This window comes from Lepidochelys kempii, chromosome 25 (genome assembly GCF_965140285.1).
Source record: "Lepidochelys kempii isolate rLepKem1 chromosome 25, rLepKem1.hap1, whole genome shotgun sequence".
NCBI classification, from domain to species: domain Eukaryota; kingdom Metazoa; phylum Chordata; order Testudines; family Cheloniidae; genus Lepidochelys; species Lepidochelys kempii.
In genome coordinates, this window is record NC_136404.1 from 18206456 (window position 1) to 18223301 (window position 16846).

Consider the following 16846-nt stretch of genomic DNA (forward strand, 5'->3'; position numbering starts at 1 on the left):
ATTGGTATTAATGTGCTCTAAGAGAAAAGGAGATGTACAAGGTTGTGGTAACTACTGCAGCATTAAACTCATACACCACACAGCAAAGATCTGGGAGAAAGTTATTGATAAGACTATGAAGAGAAATAAAGGTCAGCGACAATCAGTTTGGATTTGTGCCAGGCATGGCAACAACAGACGCTATCTTTGCATTAAGATGGCTTGGGGGGGGGGGGGAGGGAAACAGAAAAGAAAACCCTGCACATGGTATTCATCGACCTTGGGAAGACTCTTGACCACCTTTCAAAATAAATCTGGTGGTGCATGAGAAAGATTTCTGAAGACCATCTCAGACTCATCCAGGACATATGCAAGGGAGGTATATTACCACAGGTTGAAGGCCATGTGGAGACACTGAACAGGTTTTAGTAAGGCTTGGCACATGCTGATGCTCAATGCACTTACAGAAAACATCCAGAGAGTGGCACCATGGCTGCGTGCTTTTTGCAGAGGTGTTCATGGGGGAAAGCAAGGAGGAAGTAGAAGATGATTTCAAGATGCAAGTGCACACTTGAAAGAAAAGGGCATGACAATCAGCAGAACTAGTATATGGTCTGCAGATTTGAGGATACCTTGCAGAGAGACTAGACCAAATTTTGTGGGCCAGCCATTCCAAAGGTAGAGAAATTCCAATAACTGTTTGATAGTACAGGATAATGGTGAACTCAAACTTATAAGCAGAAATGGAAAGGCATGGACTAAAAAGGGAGATAAGTGAGAAGAATGATCTGCAATAGGAGAATGCCTATCACATTGACAAGATCTACAAGACAGTAATTAGGCCTTCACTTTTGTATGGCTCCAAATGCTGGGCACAGAGATAGGAGATCTTGAATCCAGTGGAAATGAAAGTGTTAAGATGGATGCTTGGAGTTACAAGGATGGACCATGCTCAGAATGAATGAGTCGGGAAGTGTGACAGTGGTACGAGCTGTGGAAAAGCTGAGGGAATCCAGGTTTAGATGGTTTGGGTGTTGTCAAGGTTCCTCCCCCACTCTGAACTCTAGGGTACAGATGTGGGGACCTGCATGAAAAACCTCCTAAGCTTATCTTTACCAGCTTAGGTCAAAACTTCCCCAAGGGACAAAATATTCCACCCGTTGTCCTTGGACTGGCCGCTACCACCACCAAACTAATACTGGTTACTGGGAAAGAGCTGTTTGGATGCGTCCTTCCCCCCAAAATACTTCCCAAAACCTTGCACCCCACTTCCTGGACAAGGTTTGGTAAAAAGCCTCACCAATTTGCCTAGGTGACTACAGACCCAGACCCTTGGATCTTAAGAACAATGAATAATCCTCCCAACACTTGCACCCCCCCTTTCCTGGGAAATGTTGGATAAAAAGCCTCACCAATTTGCATAGGTGACCACAGACCCAAACCCTTGGATCTGAGAACAATGAAAAAGCATTCAGTTTTCTTACAAGAAGACTTTTAATAAAAATAGAAGTAAATAGAAATAAAGAAATCCCCCCTGTAAAATCAGGATGGTAGATATCTTACAGGGTAATTAGATTAAAAAAACAGAGAACCCCTCTAGGCAAAACCTTAAGTTACAAAAAAGATACACAGACAGAAATAGTTATTCTATTCAGCACAATTCTTTTCTCAGCCATTTAAAGAAATCATAATCTAACACATACCTAGCTAGATTACTTACTAAAAGTTCTAAGACTCCATTCCTGGTCTATTCCCGGTAAAGACCAGCATATAGACAGACTATAGACAGACACACAGACCCTTTGTTTCTCTCCCTCCTCCCAGCTTTTGAAAGTATCTTGTCTCCTCATTGGTCATTTTGGTCAGGTGCCAGCGAGGTTACCTTTAGCTTCTTAACCCTTTACAGGTGAGAGGAGCTTTCCCCTGGCCAGGAGGGATTTTAAAGGGGTTTACCCTTCCCTTTATATTTATGACAGGTGTGTGAAAAGAAGATCGGAAGAGCATATAGAAAACAGGGTGTTAAACTTAGAAGTGGAGGGTAAAAGAAGGGTTGGAAGACTCAAATCTAGATGGATGGACAGCGTACCAACATCTGTGAGTAGCTGGGGAGTTGCTGAGGCACTGCTTCGAGACAGACCGGAATGGAGGAAGATTTGAAGAGCTGACCCCATATAGATAGGACTAAAGCTAGAAGAAGTAGCTGCAAACTAGTGATTTCCTCTCCAGAGCACTCCCAGTAACCAAGTATTTGGAGGAAACTGCTGACATTCTCCATTACCTACTCTTTCACTTGCAGCAAGGGGAAGTAACTTGGACAATATATGATGAACTCATTCAAGGCGGTTTGTCATCAGCAACCCACAAGAAGAGACCAGACTGGAAGCACCTAAAAGGAAGGTCACTAACAGAAGTAATACAGGCAAATGGGTAACCTCAAGACATCTCAAAGAGATGTGGATAGAATTAAAACAAAGTGACCTAGTGCAAGTAGTTTGAGAGACTCTAAAGGGAACTTCAAAAGATGGATATTTTTATGTGCCCCAAACACACTCATTTTTAGCTGTTGATCTCAAACTGCTTTACAAAGGAAGGTGATCATTAACCCATTGTACATATGGGGAAACTGAGGCACAGGCAGGGGAAGGGACTTGCCCAAAGTCATGCAGCAAGTAAACGGCAGAATAGAGCCCAGACCTGACACCCACCAGGAGTGGAGATATATGTGAACTTCCACTGTCTGTATAAATGAAGCGCATACCAGCCCAGAGGCTGGTGTGTCACTTTCATAGATCTTGCAAAAGGAAGAGGCAAAGTTAGTCAGGCTGCTAAGAAAGGCACGTGTAGGTTCATTGGTACTCGGTTCTTCCATAGCACCTTTTATCCAAGGACCTCAGGGAGTCAAAGGAACCCTTGCAACACTCTTGAGAGCTAGTTAAATCTGCTTCCCATGTTACAGAGAGGTCACCATGGCAGGGAGAGAGAGACCTGTCCAGGGCCAGAGAGCTAGGGAGAGAACCTAAATATCTTAGCTTCTTACCTCTGCTGTAACCACAGCTCCTCTACACTGAGGTCTTGGGCACACACAGGGAAGTCCTAGCAGACTCACCAGGGCTAACCTAGTAACCCTGACCAGCACTAGGATTTGCCTGTGCAGGGACAGAAGAAGTGATGTTCCCAATTGCTTCTAGTTTCTTGTGTAACAGATCTGCACTGACTACGTCTATTCACCACCACCACCTGGCTCTTATCTTCAGATCTCAAAGTGCCGTACAAAAAGGTAGTCAGCATTCGTCACAGGGATCTTCGTAATAGCTAGAGATTTTTCCAGCTTATGACGTTCTTCAGGCTGAAAGCAGTTCGCTTTCCAGACAAACCGCGGTAGCCCTTGCGTTCCTCCCCACGCCTGTGCTGTGCTACCGGAAGAAAAAGGCACTGCTGCCATGGATTCCTGGGGAAAAAAGCGATTTTCACATAGTTGGATGGTTCAGTCTGGCGAGTGACCCACCCTGTTCTCCAGTCAGGCCAGCAGAGCCTGCTTAGATCGACCACAGGCTGGATGTAGGCAACATTAGCTTGTTTTAAAACACAGAGCTCGGATCTGGTGCATAGACAACTTTCCAGTTAATGGGACTTCAAAACTGGCACAGAGTGGGGAGGTTCCAGCACCTGTGCCTAACCTGGGTCCCTGGATTAGCTGTACGTTAGCACCATCTAGTGACTTTAGTACAACATACAAGCTATCACCGCTGGGTCTACAGATTAACACCCTCCTCCCCGTCCACCCCCCAAAAGCCTCCACCGTTTGGTGGCTTCTGGGGCAGCTCCACGTGCGGCTGCAACGGTGGCAAGGCTTGCATGGATCAGCTGTAGTGTTGGCTGCCACGTTGTCGAACGCTGCTCAGATCACGCCACAGAGGTAAGAAGGCTGGTGACCTGTTTACAATAATGCTCCCACAGCTGGTGTGGCTTTAGTCGGAATCAAGAACAGAGCTCAGGGCAGGCAAAGTTTAAAGGAGGATCTGCCCATTTGGTCACCTGGAGTCCTCAAAGTTTCCAGCGTTAGCTGTTTGTTTTCAAGAGGCAGTTGGAGTCCATGGGCAATTGGAGGTAGGCATCTAACCAATCATTTTATGAGCATCTGCAATACCATAGTTCTTCTAACAGGCTGTGCAGCCTCCACAAAGATGTTACTTCAGGACTAGTTTGTCAGATCAAGTACTCTGAAAAACCCTGACCAAAAATTATAGCAAACCAACGACCAACCCACCCACTATGGCGGCTTCTCAGATTTTGGTAAACTCATTGTGAAGAATTTGAAGCCCAAAGTGCCATATTTAAATTCACTGTGTCTAGTTTTTAGTCATGCCTGTTTCTTGAATGCATGCTTTGCAGTATACTCTTAAATTCAGCTTAAGAAAAGGTCTGTGGTAGATGGGATGAGCTGGAGGTGTGTCTCCTTAGAAGTTTCACACACTGCGTATTATTTTGGGATGGTCCCACACTTTAATTTCAGACAGGAGTTAAAAAGGTGACTGACGCAAATCCCTTTTTTTCCACTTTCCTGCCACATTAATGCTACTGAATTCATTTTGTGAAGCTCTTTGAACCCTGGCAGACAGGCGATATGGCTGGCCTTTGTGTATCCTCTCTAAATATCTGTCTAGATATGCTAGACAGGGTGTCTAATGTTACATTCAGTGGTATTCTTTGACATGCAGAACATTATCTAGGTATTTATACTGCACTCACCATGAGAGGTTTACAGGAAGATGGGAACTAACAGGTGCTCAGTGGAGATTAGTTGTATTGGTAGATATAGCTAAGAGGGGTCAGGGTCTGTTTAAAACATTATCCTAGGAAAACTAAGGCAGAGAGATGAATCTTCATCTTTGGGCCAAAGATGGAGATTTTTGGACGTTCCAAACTTGAGGAAGGGAGCTCCAAAAACCTTGGGTCAGCTGCCAAAAAGCCTCCATCAAGTCATTGCCTTGTAAACAAACAATTCTCCTAATTGAATCAATACATCACATCAGTTGCATAACTGAATGTAATAACTAGAACCTCTGCCTATTGGTTCCTGGGATCATCAGTCACAGAGTGACACATTGCAAGTATCAGGCTCAGAACTGTGCGACTAGATTTCATCTGCTAAGATTTCATGCTTGCTACTCTTACCATATTGATCCAGCTGCCAAACCTGTGCAAGAATCTTCACAATACTCCCCACCCCCCTGAGGGGAAGGACACTACGCTGGCAAGTAGCCACAGGAGGCATTTTAACGTTTAGAAAGTTGTAAACAAAAGTAAACAATTTTTGCTATGTAACATGCCAGAACCATTTCTACAGATCCCCAGCTTTAGGTCCGATATCACTCCCTTGTAGACCAATGTAAGTTTTCTGAAAAGTCTTACATTACACAGCGCCTAGAACAATGGGGCGCAGAAACTACTGTATACACAGAACAATACTTCAAAGCACTCTTCCCCGTAACACTGCACAAAAACCTAAGCTATGCAATGGAAGTTTAAAAACCAAAGTGACTCCAACCATACAAGAGGGCATCCCAGAGAAAGCTCCGGAAGCGTTTGTTAAAGAACACTACACAGCAAAGGATTAACTCGTTTTATTTACTTTTGAAATATCAGTTTTAAATTTTCAGTTACAGAGTCCAGTCTAGCAATGGCAAGCCGAAAGTGTGTTACTGTTTGGTCATTACAATACAGCCCTTTTGTGACACACTGGATTGTTTGGTTTTACAAGGCACTGCAAGAAAGTACGGAGAAAAACAGAAGCCACAACAAATGTATAACTGTAGTTCCAACCGTTATGATAAGCACACTTGGGGGAGAGACGTTTATCTGATCACGATTAACAGAGAAGGTTCAAAAGTGCTCATCTTGAAAGGCTGAGTGATGCTGCAAATGCATAAACAAGAGACGTCTGGACAAGAGAACATGATCTGAAGAAATCTGACCAATAATTCTGCCAGTCTGCTGAAGACCAGTGAACAGCGAGAATGTTGTGTGCGCGCAAGTGCACTTATACCATGTAGTCTGCTCTCCCTCCCTAGGCCTGGATGTGTTCTGGGAAGGTCTTCAGAGCTCAGGTCAATGCAGAACTTCTCTGGAAGGTACTCAGATAAAGGGGACACAGACAGGTGGTCAGTGGTTTCTCCCAGTTACAGGTGTCCAGTCTTGCCTCTTCCCTCTGCACCCACATGCAAATGGCTCATCTATCCCCATGCACCAACAGGCTGCATCCCCAGGGAGCAAAGCCCAAGAAAAGGCACTCCCTGTTTAATCAAAGTTCATACAGGCATTTCAATAAGCTGGTGCAATACAAGATCTGAACCTGTATTTAAACAGCCCAGGGTTTAACTTCAGGGCAGTGTATAATTTCATTTCCCATATTTAATTCTTGTCCACAGCAAGACACCTTGCATTTCATTTTGTTTTAAAATATTTCTTTAAATAGAAGTAGTCTCCATGTTTCCATAGGGAGCGGAATTAAGCCCAAGAGTATCCTGTGGGTTTAATTTTTTTGGATATAGCTTTGTTTCTGCTGTGGAGATTCAGTGAAACTGCTGTTTATTTTTACACTGATACAGTTCTTTACTATGTCAAGCTGCAAATACTAGTTTTGAAAGGAAAAAGGATATTTCTTCACTGCAAAATGTTAGTTAGGATTTCCGGTAAATGCAATGTAACACTCCACAAGATTTTTATTAGGGGTGTGTGTGTGTATATATAAATATAATGAGTGATTAGGGGTATTTGATGCTAGCTTTTCAATAAAGTTTTGAAAATATAACAAAACCCAGAATAAGCTAAATTGAATGAAGCCCTATCAAACTGCCCCGCACCCCCTGTATTTTACTGTAAACCAGCTTTCTACAAACCAGAAGTGAAACAGTCAAAGGCGCTTGGAGGGAAGCTGCTCGATGGAAGCCTATTTGAGAAACACAAATTGATTTAGAGCTATTGTGAATTCAGCTACAACATCCTTGTTGCAGAAGGATTCCTAAACTGAGAAAAACTGAACTCCATATGTGAATATAACACCAACGTGCCTGTTACTCTCCATTACATTGCGCCTGGACAGGTGGTTTTCAAACACTGCAATTAACTCTTAAGGGAGCCCAATACTGTATCACAAAAATGCATGGTTAGAAAGATTAAACACACTTATGCTACAATTTAAAACTGATTCACAGGTCACCATTGGCCTGGTGGTGACAGAATACATTCAGGTCGGGAGTTTATTTTGTGGGATAGTTCCTCTTTTACACAAGGCTGTCACCTGCCAGATTAATCGCTCTTTCCCACCTAACCTTTCCCCACTTGGGGTCCAGCCAGGTCTTTGCACAGTGCTTTCTTTATACAGTTCATATCTAGCTATGCTTGCGTGTAATGTTTCACTGAATTACATGTTCAGACACTGAGGATTATTGGTGTTCTATCATTTAAAAAAAAAAAGATACCAGGAGGCTGTAGTATCAGCTAGAGCCCAGGCCTGGAAGCTCCTGGGTTCTTATCCCAGCTATACCATGGATTCGCTATGCGACCATGTCCAGGGTACTGTTTGCCAGTTGAGTGAGGCACAGAGAGGTTAACACCATGTGGAAGATTAGGCAGACAAAAAAAAATTACACATCACTGAAGTCTAAATGCTACATTTGGGACAATTTATAGTTCCCTACTTGACTTATTATAAGCCAAGCACTTACAGTACAAATCCTAAGGCGATACAGAGACATTGTCATATATCAGACCCTGGCAGCAGCCAATACCCAATGCTTTTAGAGGAAGAGCGACAACCCTCCACACTCTGTCATGCCACGCTGCATGGCGACAAATCCCTTCGACGCCAGCAAGCAGTCAGTTTAATTTTTATTATTTTGAGTTTACATGGTACCAGTGAAACTGGCCACAGAGCCAGCCCTACCAGCAGCAATGAATTGCAAACACTGAGCTGCATAAAGTGGTATTAATTTTTTTCATTCTAAATGTACTCCCTTTAATTTCACCAAGTCTTATAATTTTGAACCCCCTCAACCAAGTCCCCTCCTTGTAAAATTGTTCTTTCCAGGCTAAATAATTCCAGTCTCACATCACAACCCTTCTCAATACCTCTAAACCATCTTCATTACCTTTTTCAATCTTTCCAGAGGAGGCAGCCAATGCTGGACAATACTCCACATAAATGTGAGACATGGATATTTTCTTTTTTTTTCTATATATCACTCTTTTTCCAAATGCACTCAAACACAAATGGCTGCTGAGCCTTGGGCGTTGGTCTTCACTAGTACACCCACAATGGCTCCGAGTCCTTATTTTCAGAGAAGCCTTCAAGTTCAGAGTCAGTCAGTACTTCTCTTCCTTGAGAGATAATGGACATTACAGCGTTTTTATTCAAGCTTAATTTCTCCTGCCACTATGGTCACCAATCCCTGAATGAGTTTGAGCGCATCTGGAGTTTCTCAAAAATCCTCCATAGTTTTTATTAACTGAAGCAACTAAGTCTCATCCATAAGTGTCACCAACTCCTTACTCATTTCCTCCCACAAGCTGTGAGTAAGTACATAAAGACACACAAAAAACCTGCTCTCATTAAAACAAAATCCACTGAGCTCTCACTCAGTTTCTCAGCAAAGTGTTAATACAGACAGTGCTGCAATGACTTACTAGAATTTCACACATTTTATAAGGTGTACTAGTTATAGGTATCAATTTTAACTAACCCTCGTTTTTTGTGTTTCCACATTGACTTGCTAGTTTGAAAAATTCTGTAGCTGGCAATGGATCTCCCAGGCAAAGTTCTATTTATTAATGAATTGAGGATGAAGCAGGCAGCAAATATTACACAAGACAGTAACTAAAGTTTTTGACCATTTGTATGGTGTAATTCCAAACAAAATAGGTCTATATTAGGGAACACGAGTTAATGGGGTTAAAAAAAATTCAGCAAAAAACCCACAAAAGTATTTAATTTAGGTCAGATTTAAACAAAATGAGTTTAATGTCAATTTAAAAAAATCACTATACAAAACTTGGCTAATAAAGTGAGAAACCAACTCTTTAAAGAGGTGATCAACTACTTATTCTCAAAACAAAAGATAAAATAAATTATATTTTCTAGCAAATAAAACTGATCCCATGAAGCTTTATAAAAGCAGACTGTGAGGAAATGCAAACAATTAAAAACACTGCTCACAACAAAGCGAAGCTTATTAGTAGAAATAAGAACTTTGACACGGACATGCAGAGCTCCCATCCCACGCTCCCACTCTCAGAAATCAGTGAAGTTTTTCCCTCAAAGAAGGATTGCGGGAAGGGACCCAAAACGCATTTCTGAAAGGGTGCCTGGCTGGGGAGACTCCACTGACTGAGCAAGCTAATCCTGAATGCAGTTTTATCCTCTAGAAGACACATCCCTCCTACTTTCTCTGTTCACAGAACTGGACGCTCCTCCTTCCACAGTTTTATACAATATAATCCATTCCTATACTCGAGTGGATTCCACCGAGCATGGTGCAGTATCAACACTAGTAGGGGGCTCTGAGGCTGACCATCTGCAAACTCCATAAGGACTATCTGCACTCAAAGTTACAACTGAATGTTCAACAGGAAGACGTTGACAGTGTCCTATTTAGAACTGGAAACGTTGACCAAAATGAGACAAAACTGGTCAACGATCCAGAGGATCGGAGCTGCTCAACTTCCCTTACTGAATTAGGAGGAACGTTCAGCAGACAGGTGGCCCACACAAGCAGATACCTGCCAAGATGAACCAATAAAAGTTTCTGTTTAGGGGCAGCCTTGTCTGTGACTTTCTGGGGACATGCACTACAAGGAACATGGGTTTGTTGATCTGCAGCCCTTTAGGAGACCATCCCATGGAGTTTTAACTCTACGGTCCTTCTCTCTCATTCAGCTGTGGAATTCTGCTTCAATTTTGTTCATAGCCCAGGAATCTTTAAGTGGAAATTAAATGGTTTCAGAAATTATGTACAAGTCAGCTGCTTTATTTAATGGAATATATGAATTCTCTCTTTTGAAGAGGTTCAACAGTTAAGATGCATTTTGGTGATCAGAACTGCTTACCAAAAGAGAAAACTGCAAGATTACCTCCACTATTCACAAAAATGAGTAAAATCACCAATATTTAAACAAAATATTAAATATAATAAATTACTAAACCGGAAATTGTGATCTGACCTGTCTGCTGAAAGCCTGACAAAGTGCTACTCTGCATCTAATGCACATGAGAGACTATACATTGACTTTTAAAGCAAGTTCTATCAGAAAAGCTGTGAAGAACACATGAAGCTATTTCCCCAGAAAACCAATCTTAAGTAACTCAAAAGTGTATCTGAAGATCTCCATGCACTAGCTTCCCAAGCAAAAGTGGTCTTAATGCAACTGCAGACTCTCCAACCTCTGGCATGCATTCAGATGCTAAGTGGTATTTTCTTTGTCACTATACTTCCTGGTTGGAAGTCGCAGTAAAGTGGCAGCTCTCATTTTGAGATTCTGTAGTAGAACCGTTCATAATTAGAGAACTTAAAACATTAACAGATATTTCTAACAGGTTTCAAAACATAGTTTAATATCTATTTTAGTAAAAGTATTAGACTAGTATTATGTCTTATTTAAATGGTTCCCTAAAAAGACATGCTAGCTAGTACCAATTTAACCGTTACTTTTGTTGTGGCATTACGTACCTTTTACTTACATCACAATTTAGAGTCAAGGTCACATACTAGCAGTTCAAAGACCTTTTCGAATCTTGGCTAGAACAGAAGACCCATCTTGCCAAGTGCTGCCTTTGGAAATTTTGCAAGGCAAGCGACACTTCAGACCTAGCCTCAATGGCACAAATGAAATCATCTCACCAAAGAGAGGGCACATGGAGACCACCCAGAAATGCCCCTATGGAGTGAAATTCTAAAATACAAGTCTCAGTTTATACATAATGAGAAGGGCTTTCTTAAAAACTGATAGAATGGGGCCAGGCCCACAACACAGCTTGTGCAGAAAGTTTTGCTCCCCAAGAGGATGCTGCAGCTAGAATGGGGACATTATCTGCCCCGATGCGTCATGCCCCCTACAATTGGTTTTGAAACTAGAACAGACCAGTCAGAAAAGTGCATGTTTGCTACCATTGGGGTGAGTGACCCCGGCAGAGAACCCTGGGTCCTGATTTTCCTAGTGTAGATAGATCACAATTGGTTTGCACTGGTGTAGATAATGGCCAGAAAGGTAAGGCAGTGAAGAAAGACTCGTTTTCTCCTGGCTGTAGGCCACTAAAGGAATTATGTTACTTTTGCTGGGAACTGAGCCATGGGACTTGAAACCAGAGCTGCAGGAGAGTCTCTTTGCAGCAGGAACCACTATGGGGTCTGGAACACATGACTTATGAGGAGAGGCTGAGGGAACTGGGATTGTTTAGTCTGCAGAAGAGAAGAATGAGGGGGGATTTGATAGCTGCTTTCAACTACCTGAGAGGTGGTTCCAGAGAGGATGGTTCTAGACTATTCTCAGTGGTAGAAGAGGACAGGACAAGGAGTAATGGTCTCAAGTTGCAGTAGGGGAGGTTTAGGTTGGATATTAGGAAAAAGCTTTTTCACTAGGAGGGTGGTGAAACACTGGAATGCGTTGCCTAGGGAGGTGATGGAATCTCCTTCCTTAGAAGTTTTTAAGGTCAGGCCTGACAAAGCCCTGGCTGGGATGATTTAATTGGGGATTGGTCCTGCTTTGAGCAGGGGGTTGGACTAGATGACCTCCTGAGGTCCCTTCCAACCCTGCTATTCTATGATTCTATGTGTATGTGTACGTGTACAGCACCTAGCCCAGTGGAGCCCCATGGGGGCCCCAAAGGCAATAGAGATAATAATGGAAGCCATGGTACCTTCTGGTCATTCCTTCTCAGTGCCCCAGGAGAAGCACAAACACAGAGCTCAGTGCAGGAGTAAACAAGATAATTGCAACTCTGGGTCTGCAGTAAGGGTGGCATTGGGTGGGGTTGCCTTTCATTCACATTTTAGCATATTTATGTCTATCGCACTAGGAACCTTTTAGAGCACGCCAGCAGGGTCTTCAAGGAACAGCTGGAGCACAATCCACTAGATGTCCTTCTTCCAATCCATAAACAGAACAGACATTTACAATAAAATTAAAAAAAAGTACAGAGTTGGTTTTAAGGTATGGGGGCAGGGTAATTGAGGTTCTGGGAAAAGAGACCCCTGTGGAAACAGTGGTCACTAGCAAAGCTTTTCCAACCGCTATACGTTTTATTTTATACACGTATGAAACGATGTGTTTCGTAAAGGAGGTATATGGTTAGTCTGAGCAAGGAAGGTAGTATTAAGAGCACAATAAAAATAGTTTTTCGGAACTATTTGGTGTGGGTTGGGTGTCTCCCACATACAAAAAGCCATCCCCTTTTGTACCTCAAGTGCTTCCCATCAAATCAAAACCATGTACCCCTTCTGTTTGCAGCACTATTAAAATCTTAACAGACGTGCACACTAATGCACTGCTATTTTAGGACTGGCAAAAAGATTCAGTGTCCCTCTAAAACAATTATAAATGACTCCCCATCCCGAACAAGAACCGTTTAAAATATAAGCCCAATCTTCTATGCCAACTGCTTATAGCTATAATTTTACATTAAAACCTTTTTTTTTTAAAATCAGTAAATCTTTTAAATTAAGGACTTCTAGTCAGAAGGTGGTATCATCAATTCCCTGCACATGAACTCTGATTCCAGGTGTAAACCTTTTCATCTGCACTGTATTAGACTGCTCAATAGCTGTCACTTGATTTACAGATATCCTCTGTATAAAACACAGCACACATTTTTCAGCCACTTCAGGAAATAAGTAGTTACAGGTGGTTTAAAAGAAAGACTTGAAATCCTTTCTTGCTTAAGATGAAATTCACACAGGAAGAAAAGAATGTCACAGAATTGCTGGAAGTGGAATTAACTTTCATTCTGAAGTCTCTGATTCTTTTTCTGTACATTTCAGACAGGCTGCTTCCCCAGTACTTAGTAGTGGGGAATATTGTGGAAGTGCAACAGTAGTAGGACTTTTGCCCAGCTTCAGTGTTCATGGCGACAATTGATTTTGCCTTCAGAATGCTCCAAAACATCGAGCATTTCTTCTATGATAGCCTGTAGTGCCCGACCCAGCTGTTCTGCAGTATATGGCTTTCCCAGTGGAGGCACGTGAACAAATGCAGACCTGCCATGGCTCTGGTATAAGGACGTATAGTAAGTGAAATCACAGAGATATCTGTAATTAAAAAAAGTTTGTTTAGTGATAAGCAACAAGTACTGTGAGCAAATGGATACGAATAAAATGGAGCGTGGGAAGCCCAGCACAAATGGCTTCTGGTGATTAGCAATGGAAAGCGGCTACAGGAGAAGAATGGTTACATTAACCCTGTATTGGCTTCAGTTATTGTCTCGGCAGCAGCCAAACAGGTTTCAGAGCCTTTCATGTCATTCCCATGCCAGCTGTTCTAAAAATACCAAATAACTTCTCCCCAGACAACAAGACATCACTTTTGTAGTTGCTTTACCTGAAGAGCATTGAGGAGATGGCCTTTATTAAGATAGCGGGATGTCACAAGGACCAAAGACCCAATTCTCTGCTGTCCTACACCTTGTGTAGTTACTTACAGCTGTGCACAGTGGGTTAGAATGGTGCCAACTGAGAAAGACACATGCATGGAAATAAGGCTGGCTCAAGAGGCATAGTTGATTGCTAACTTCAGTGTAACACTTTAGAATTAAGTAATAATTTCATAGAAAGGATTAAAGCATTCCTCTGCACTGCAGACAATCTGTTCCTAAGCATTTATATGGCCTCAGTGTTCTATTTTAAACAACTGATGGACATGAGCAAAATTAGCATATTTCTAATTAAGGAAGACAGAAGTGCCCGCAAGCGCTTCAGTCTAACATATTTATCTTCTCGACACCCCTGGGCAGCAGGGCTGTTGTTCCCCATTTGGGGGACGGGGATCTGTGGTACAGACAGACTAAGAGACTTGCCTAAGCTCATATGGGAAGCCTGTGGCAGAAGAGGGTACTGAACTCATGTCCCACAAATTCCAGGCTAGAGCCCTACACTCCAGAACATCCCTTCCTTTGGAACACTTTTAAACAAGGAAGGGAAAACATGCAAACATTGAAGAGTTTATAGCTTTGCTTTCTGTAAGGAAAGCTGAAGTGGAGAATATCAAAATGCAGATATTTCAGAAAGTCATTTCAAACAAATATTTCAGCAGTTCTCTGAATACATTTTGTTAAAATGAAGGAGTTATTTTTGCTATTCTGGGAAAAAGTCATGACAATGTTTAACAGTAAAGCAAAACCACACGATAGCCGTTTCTGCTGCAGCCAGATTGCATTTTTGGTTTAACCCAGTTTCAGAAACTCTACTCCCCCAATAAGAACACTGATAATTATCTAACTGGACTTCCAGGAAACACAAGGTAAGTGCCCCCAAAACATCCCACAGACAAAAAACCCAGCTGTGATAAGAGCCTTCAGTTGCATCCAACATGTCTGGCTACTATAACATTTTAATGTATCTCAGTTCCAGGCCCCGGGGCTTTGTTTGTTCTGTGAACGGTGGATAATATTCTGGTTTAAACCTAGGGATAACAACTGTTGCAAGATCTCCAGATAAACATTTTTCTTAGTTTCTTTTTCCATTAACACCACAATAGAAAACAAGTCCAGTTCCGATGCTTCACACAAAACTGTTAAAATGGAGTTAAGGTTGAGAGTGCATATCAGTATTTTACCCTAAATTACATTACAATGATGTTTCAATTATAAACCTAGGAAATTCACAGTTAAGGTTAAAACTTTAAATGCAGACACATTCAGATATGGAAATACAGTTAGGACATCTGAACAACCTTACCTCTGTCTTCTAGTGACACTATGCACTAACCACAGGCTTAGGAGTATGACATTTTCTCTTCATAGTCCCAGATTAAATTAAATTTGTTTTAAAAGACAAATTAGGATTTCTTTCCCCACCCCCACTCCCTGGGTGAAGGGATGGAAGTGCTGACCCCATTAAAAGTGAGAGGCTCAGAAACTGTCATCCCCATTAGTTTAGCACAAATGGAACATACACCGCAGCATGAATCGGTTTCACTACTGATCATTATGATCCTGTACCTGCCAGCATCCTTGGATATAGTAACCGTGACATCAAGTCCCAACGTTGAGACTCTCTTGCAAACTGCATCCATGTCAATAATTGAATCGATGCATTCTGGGCCACCTTCTACACAACACTGAGAGCCTGGGCAGAAACGGCAGTTGTCCAAGCCTTTGTATCCTACGTTATGCCCACATTTTTCCAGTGTTACGGTTGTAGCCATACCTGATACACCCACATGAACCACCAACTGCAAAGAAAAAAAAAACCAAAACAAATTACAGGTTTCAGAGTAACAGCCGTGTTAGTCTGTATTCGCAAAAAGAAAAGGAGTACTTGTGGCACCTTAGAGACTAACCAATTTATTAGAGCATAAGCTTTCGTGAGCTACCGCTCACTTCCTCAGATGCATATCGTGGAATATGTTTCATATTCTCTGTGTATATATAAAGCCTGCTGCAGTTTCCATGATATGCATCTGAGGAAGTGAGCGGTAGCTCACGAAAGCTTATGCTCTAATAAATTGGTTAGTCTCTAAGGTGCCACAAGTACTCCTTTTCTTTTTGCAAAACAAATTAGTTAGCTAAAATTGGTGGTGGAAGGGAAGAGGAGAGGGGGAAAGACAGTAACCCCTGGAGCATTCTAATGCTATGCTGATGGGGCCACATTAAAACCTAGAGCGTTCCAGTAGAACCTCAGAGTTGCAAACACCAGAGTTCCAAACTGACCAGTCAACCACGCATTTTGTTTGAAACCAGAAGTATGTAATCAAGCAGCAGCAGATACCGCCTCCCTCCCACCCCCCAAAAAACCACCAAATACAGTACTGTGTTAAATGTAAACTACTAAAAAAACGGGAACGTTTAAAAAAAAGATTTGACAAAGTAAGGAAACTGTTTCTGTGCTTGCTTCATTTAAATTAAGATGGTTAAAAGCAGCATTCTTCTTCTGCACAGTAAAGTTTCAAAGTGGTATTCAGTCAATGTTCAGATGTAAACTTTTGAAAGAACCATAATGTTGTGATCAGAGTTATGACAACCTCCATTCCCAAGGTGTTCGTAACTCTGAGGTTCTACCGTAGTTCACAAGCCAATGAAGTCTTGGGTCCAATGTGAAACGGATTCTACTTCTGTCTGTCTAACTCCTAGTGAGAGTTTTATTTCACACCAGGCAAAAGGAAGGTTGGCATGAATGGCAGAATCTGCTCGGGAGAAGCTTGCTACTGGAAGAGGCAAGGTGGCATAGATTAGTCCTAAGGTGCCTAGCCCTAGCCAGCCCTTTTCAATGCCTGTCCAGCAACCACTACTGCTGGGCAGTGCTCTACATTTTGAGAGGTAGAATTCTTCAAACAAAAGCGGTGCTTTGGAAACCATGGACTACCCAAAGGCCCCTGTATTGACTTTATAAGTGTTCTATGTATCTTTATGGGCTGCCTAGTGATGGCATTCCTGGCTAAACGGGTAAGATATAGGTTTCCTGAAGCAACCAAAGTACTGGGGTGTAATCAGTGAAAATTCCCAATGCTGAAACAGAGCAGGTGATAATGCTTGTGGCAGTTCATCCCCTGGGAAATAGCACTCCAACTGCTTTGAGTTGGTTCAAGGACCTAACAGAGAAAGAACTTGGAGCTGTGCAAGATGTCAGCTCTGGCCTGGGCAGAGGACCACAGACACTACTTG

At 42.2% G+C, this 16846-nt stretch overlaps 1 protein-coding gene across 5 annotated transcripts in view; it reads right to left on the reverse strand.

The window, feature by feature from the left end:
* Nucleotides 1–5587: 5587 nt before the first annotated feature.
* PGPEP1 (pyroglutamyl-peptidase I) overlaps nt 5588–16846 on the reverse strand; it is a 28161-nt gene continuing 16902 nt past the window's right edge. For all 5 annotated transcript variants that reach the window (XM_073323682.2, XM_073323683.2, XM_073323686.2 and 2 more), the window contains 2 exons: nt 15185–15417; nt 5588–13277 (listed from right to left, as the gene is read on the reverse strand). In XM_073323682.2, coding sequence (XP_073179783.1) covers nt 13085–13277; nt 15185–15417 — 426 coding nt within the window. In that variant the 3' untranslated portion in view covers nt 5588–13084. The remainder of the gene's footprint in view (nt 13278–15184; nt 15418–16846) is intronic.